This window comes from Nicotiana tomentosiformis, chromosome 10 (genome assembly GCF_000390325.3).
Source record: "Nicotiana tomentosiformis chromosome 10, ASM39032v3, whole genome shotgun sequence".
NCBI classification, from domain to species: domain Eukaryota; kingdom Viridiplantae; phylum Streptophyta; class Magnoliopsida; order Solanales; family Solanaceae; genus Nicotiana; species Nicotiana tomentosiformis.
In genome coordinates this window covers 17,291,266-17,297,532 of record NC_090821.1, presented here as the reverse complement: position 1 = coordinate 17,297,532, position 6,267 = coordinate 17,291,266, and the positions used below count along the sequence as shown (strand labels likewise).

The window sequence follows — 6,267 nt, the reverse complement described above, 5'->3', positions numbered from 1 at the left end:
GACGTTAGAAAAGGTTGGGCAATCCTCAACCAAAGATATGTCTGGAAACAGTGACGATAATGTAGATTTGGCTGCGAGAGAAGCAACCCAACAAAGAGAACGAGCTGTATGGGATGCCAAGGAAGCAGCTATTAGAGATGTGCAGAACATCTATGAAGAAGATAGGGGTCTCAGACTTAATCAACATCAACCCTTGCCTGGGAGACCATTTGACGATTATGATAGACCGGTCTACAATTAAGGATTATCAAGTGTGAGGCCACCTCCAATTGTAGCTAATAATTTCGAGTTGAAGCAAGGGTTACTCCAAACCCTTCAAAGCTGTTGTGTCTTCAGAGGGAAGATGAACGAAGATCCAAATAACCATCTAATGGACTTCGAGGAGATTATGAACACCTTTCAATACAATCGTGTGTCACAAGATGCAGTTTACTTAAGGGCATTCCCCTTCACACTCAAAGATGATGCAAAGCAGTGGCTTTGGAGCTTGCCCACAGGATCAATTAGAACTTGGGAGGAGATGACCAAAAAATTTCTTGATAAATATTTCTCATCAGCTAAAACGGGCAAGTTTAGAAGAGAAATCCATAAATTCTGCCAGAAAGAGAATGAAACTATTTTTGAAGTATGGGAGAGGTTTAAGGAGATTGTTAGAAAGTGTCAACATAGCGGAATTGAACTCTGGATGCAACTCCAGGACTTTTGGGATGGATTGACACCGGCCTCACATAGAGCATTGAGTAATGCAGTTAGAGGCCCTTTGATTAAGAAGACTCCAGAGGAGATAGTCACAATTCTTGATGAGTTGCCTGAAGATGCAAATCAGTGGCCTTCTGAGAGTGCTGAAAGAAGAAGATCAACTGGTGTTCACCAGGTTGATGCTAGCACATCTGTGCAGGTACAACTTGATGCTATGGCTAAAGAAATACGGAAGTTGACCTTAGCTACAATACAAAGTGAGCCTCATGCAACTTGTGATATATGTGGAAAAGGACACCCTACTTATAAGTGTCAAGCCTCAACTGAGGTAGTGAATGCTGTGGGAAATTATAATACAATGGGTCAGAGGTACCTCGGGTTTTCATGGAGTTCACCTGGAGGTACTGCAAATGCGTGGAAACAAAATAATTCTAGACCTCAGGGACAAGGAGCTCCAGCATACCAAAATCAGCATAGGAAATAATTTCAATATCAACGGCCTATTCAACCTGGTTTAGAGGATCTAATGAAGACCTTCATTATCAATACAGATGAGAGGTTGGACACTCACGGGGCAGCTATCAAAGAATTGGGCACTGGTTTTCGAAACCTGGAGAGACAAGTGTGACAGATTGCAACAATATTATCTGAGAGAGTCCCAGGTACTCTGCCAGCTGATACTGAGAGAAATCCCAAAGAAACAGTGAATGCTATGACCTTGAGAAGTGGGCAAGTGTTGAAGGATACCACTCCAACCCAGGTACTCACGTGTGCATTTTTCTGCTGCCTGACAGATTTCAACTCTCTGGATTTCCCCACTAATGCCCCTGTGTAAGTTTTACAGAGTGAAAATCCTATTCCGGCTAGGAGAAGGTGGTTTTATCTGGGCCCGACCCTACTTAGTATAAATACATAGAAAAATGTTATTTTTGGGACTTTTGACACATTAGAGACCTAAGGAGGCTAAGTAGGAGTTGGAGAAGCAAAATCACAAGGAGTTCATCATTCAATCCTCACTCAAGGCACGAGTTTGGATCGTTTTATGTTTTCCTTTACTTTAAACATATTTGTGATGAATTTCTCCATATCTATGGAGTAGTTCTCTTTAAGGTTTGTGGATTTGGTGTATTGATGATTGTTTATGAATTATAACTCTAGTTTTATGTATTGAATCATTTTGGATGATTTAATCATTGCATCTATATTCACTAGTTCGTGTAATCGAGAGAGGCATAACTTGTAATATTCTTGCATTATATTGTTGGTTGAGTTCATTAATTCTTCTTAGTAATCGAAAGAGGGTAGTTGAATTGTTGATTAAACCTAGTTAGGAGGATAATCGAGAGAGGTTCTCTTAAAGACCAATCCACTACTCATTCTTGCATATCTTCACGTGCTTAAATTGGTTCATACTCACACTCTTTCAGAGTACTCAATCGCATTGTCGCACACTCAATCACTCGGCACTCGGTACAGGCGCTCACTGCTGGTATGTCAGACTCCAGAGGGGTGGATCCTGCCCAAGCGCTAATATAAGAAAATATGGCCTACTGCGGCGTGCAACCCGATCCCATCATGAATCAATAAAACCTGCTGCGACATGCATCCCGATACCATAAATATCATTCATAATCAGGCCCTCGGTCACAACTCAGTCATCAATATCTCCAGTCTATCGGGATCACAAATCTCATGCCAATCATCCCAAATAATGATATATGATGTAACAATAAATGATAACAGAGGCTGAGATATGATATGCAAACGAATATGACTGAGTATGTAATTGCAATTTAAGCAAATAACTCAACAGTAGAAATGACCTTAGTGGGTCTCAACAGAATAAGTATATAGCCTAAACATGATTTCTAACATGGATCACAGCTCAATTACTCTACCACATAGAAATTTCATGGATAGAAACAAGATTAGGTAACTACACAGTACCACAAAATCAATCGAGTCATAATTCACCTGGTGCATGCCCATACGCCCGTCACCTAGCATGTGCGTCACCTCAACACTAACACATAACACGTATATTCAGGGATTCATACCCTCATCACTAAGTTAAGAAGTATTACTTACCTTGAATAAGCTGAATCCAATACCAAGCAAGCCAAATAATACTCTAGAAATACCATCCTGCGCATACCGACCTCCGAACGGCTCAAAACTAGCCAAAAGCAACTCAAGAACATAAAATAATGCCAAAGGAAACAAACCCAATCGATAAAGGTGGAATCTTTAATCAAAAGCACAAAGTCAACCAAAAGGTCAAACCCGAGGTCGCACCTCGAAATCTCACAAAACTCACAAAATCCGATACCCATTCAATTACGAGTCTAACCATACTAATTTCACTCAAATCCGACTCTAAATCGATGTTCAAAACTCAAAAATTTAAACAAAAAAATTTACTTTATGAAATTTTAGACAAAATTCACTTTGAAATCATTAATCAAATGCTAAAAATAAAGATAGATTCATGAAATATAACCAAAACCAAGTGTAGAACACTTACCCCAATCCATGTGGTGAAAATTTCCTCCACAATCGCCCAAATCCGAGCTCTCCAACTCTAAATATGACCAAATGAACAAACCCTCGATATTATATGTTTCTGTCCAGTTGTTCTACCTTGTTTCTTATGCCAAATGATACTAAAACTCACTTTTGATGCCTCCAATGGATTCCTATTGAAATTTCAGTCAAGTTATGCTTTTGAATCACTCCATTTGACCTTACAATGAAGGAGATATGCTGGTTTCAATATTTAAAAATAGAGCAAAATTTTAAATACAAATACAGTGGTAAAGTCGTAATTAATCTAAAAAATATGACAACCCAATTGTTAGTAATATGACCATAAATTCCTCATACGATATCAAAATTTGATGATTACTGTTGCTATGGTTCCAAAATTACGATACGTATATAATAATTTAGTTGAAACACAAATCAAAGGCCGTTTGCTCAATATGGTAACCTTTATGCTCAAATAAACATTACAACTAGAGTTAGTCCTCTTGGTTTTTGAGTTGTAACCTAAAATTGCTCTTTGAAGTTAGTGAAGTTGTGAAGGTAAATCCTACGAGGGTAGGTCGTGGTTTCTAGTTTTGAAGGTAAATCCTACGAGGGTAGGTCGTGGTTTCTACTCCCTTGAGCAAGGAGATTTTTTACGTAAAAAATCATCGTGTCTTTAAATTTCGCATTTCATTAGCTATTTGTGTCTGAATCAGGTACGCCAAAGAACCATGTTCTTTGAATTGGGAAAGATGGGTACGACAAAATTCACCCCAACTATGTCGTATGTAGTGCATCCTAAAATAAAAATTGGTATCAGAGTAGTTTTTTTTAATTAAAGGCTAACATCTTGAAAGGATCTGAGATGTTTGCACCTCTAGGCATCCAAGAAGGACAGTCAATCACGAAACCACGAATATTCAATGGAGAATGCTATGGATGGTAGAAGGCAAGGATGCATGACTTTTTGATGAGCAAAGAGTTTGAGCTTTGGGATATTTTCCTATATGGTCCTAAGGTTCCACTGGCAAGGAATAAGAAGGGAGAAGAAACTAGTCCTAGAGCCAGCCAACAATACATTGATGAAGATGTCAAAGCTATTAAGAAAAATGCCGAGGACAAAATGATAATATTATATGGCATTGGACCTAATGAGTATAATCGAATTTCTACATGTATAAATGCTAAGCAGATTTGGGATGCCTTGGAAAATGCTCATGCATGTTCAGATCAGGTCAAATAATCTAATATTGACATGGTCTCAATGTAGTATGAACTTTTCAAGATGAAAAAGGGAATCTATCCAAGAGATGCATACCAGGTTTACAACAATCACAAATGAGTTGAACTCTCTTGGAGAAATCATCCCTATCAATAAGCTTGTGAGCAAATTTCTAAGTGTCCTATCGGCTTCCTAGTTAAGTAAAGTTAATGAAATTTCTGAAGCTTGGGATCTTGAGTCGCTGAGCATAGATTATCTCATTGGAAAATTAAAGACCTATGAGCTAAAGAAACATCAAGATCATGAGATGGATGAACCTCGTAAGGATAAGAACCTGGTTCTCAAAGCCACTGAAATGATTTAAACTGATTATGATGATGATGATGATGATATGGAATTATTGGCATGTAGGTTCCAAATGTTGACCAGTAAAGGTGGATTCCAAAAAACGAGTAGCAACTCCAAATCTAAGGCTCTATAAAAGAGCAACACTGATGAGTGCTACAAGTGTGGCAATCTTAATCATTTTGTTAGGTATTGCACAACGTGGGGGATAGATTGGAGAAAGAATAATCCTGATAAAGTGAAAGAACAGAAGAAGAACCAGGTCCTTGATTGAATATTGTAGAAGAGGACATCATGTGATATTGTGAGAAAAACACTAGCTACCATGGGAAATACCTCCATTGGTGAATTTGATGATGAAAGCGATGAGGAGGACCAATCCATGATGGCCATAGATGATTCCAACTCAAATAATGAAAACATCATTGCATTGATGGCAAATTCAGAATCAGAAGTGGGAGATGATCAAGCTGCGGTACATTTTTTTGATCTTAAAGAAAAGGTTCATACTTACTCTAAAAAGAAACTGGTTTCTCTATTTAAGATCTTGATTGATGCATATCATAGTCTTTATGCTGAAAATTAGCAGATCATACAAGAATATGCTTCTATTAAGTTTTATAACAAAGACCTTGAGGTAAGTAAAGAAAACCTAGAAAGAAATGTTAAAGATATAAAGGACTAGGTTCTTCCTTTAGGTAATGAAAAATCAGTTTTAGAGATTGAGAATAAAATTCTTCTTGATCACCTGCTAAACAAAAAAGTCAGGCTAGTGAGATTCAATAAAACCTAGAGAATTAATTGAGAAGGGTAAAAAAAAGATCTTTATGCTGAACGTAAAAAAAGTAGGCTGCTTCAGGAGAATCTGGATAAGACTAAATATGATCTAGATAGGTCACTTTGATGGACCAGGTCCTCAGAAGTGTTAACAACCTTGCATGAAAATCACAATAGAAATATATAGGGACTAGTGTTACACCCTATTTTGCACGAGTCAAAACAAGATTCAACTAGTGGTTTCCCTGTTGATGATAAAAGAGAGTCGTCACCTAATATTTAAGGGTATACTAGGGGTACCTATTTAGTTACTAAGATCATTTTTTCTATTAGTCTACTAACCGGTGAGATTTTAGGTAAGGGTTCTTGTTCTTCTAAGGGGAAGGTGGTAGCACCCCATAAAATTTACCTGAGGTAGCTCCATAGGACTTAAACTAGGTTTAAAGGATTAGTTGTCTATAGGTATATAGGTATATAAAAGCCTTGATGATAATGTTATATATATATATATATATATATATATATATATATATATATATATGATTGAAGAGTTTTGAAGTATGATATATAGTATTTGTGTTTATAAAACTTGTAAGATATGGCCAAGTTATAAAGTACTATGTCTTTAAATGAATATGGCTATTTGTGTAACTCTAATAAGGGTATTGTAAAGTGGGTCGAAGATATACCTTGGTTTT

General features: G+C 37.2%; 1 protein-coding gene and 1 non-coding gene across 2 annotated transcripts; one reads left to right on the top strand and one right to left on the bottom strand.

Moving 5' to 3' along the window:
* Window positions 1–568: 568 nt before the first annotated feature.
* LOC117278095 (small nucleolar RNA R71) lies at window positions 569–672 on the bottom strand. The gene has a single exon (XR_004508401.1). It is a non-coding gene; the product is annotated as a small nucleolar RNA R71 (small nucleolar RNA).
* A 3,508-nt stretch (window positions 673–4,180) lies between these two features.
* Window positions 4,181–4,811, top strand: LOC117278093 (uncharacterized). The gene is made up of 2 exons (XM_033657513.1): window positions 4,181–4,459; window positions 4,644–4,811. Exons 1-2 carry the CDS (start codon window positions 4,181–4,183, stop codon window positions 4,809–4,811), a joined length of 447 nt encoding a protein of 148 aa, XP_033513404.1.
* Window positions 4,812–6,267: the final 1,456 nt, after the last annotated feature.

Coding starts and splice junctions, on each gene's coding strand:
- LOC117278093 (XM_033657513.1), top strand. CDS start 4,181: ATGCATGACTTTTTGATGAGCAAAGAGTTTGAGCTTTGGGATATTTTC. Junction 4,460..4,643: donor CTCATGCATGTTCAGATCAG/GTCAAATAATCT, acceptor TCGGCTTCCTAG/TTAAGTAAAGTTAATGAAAT.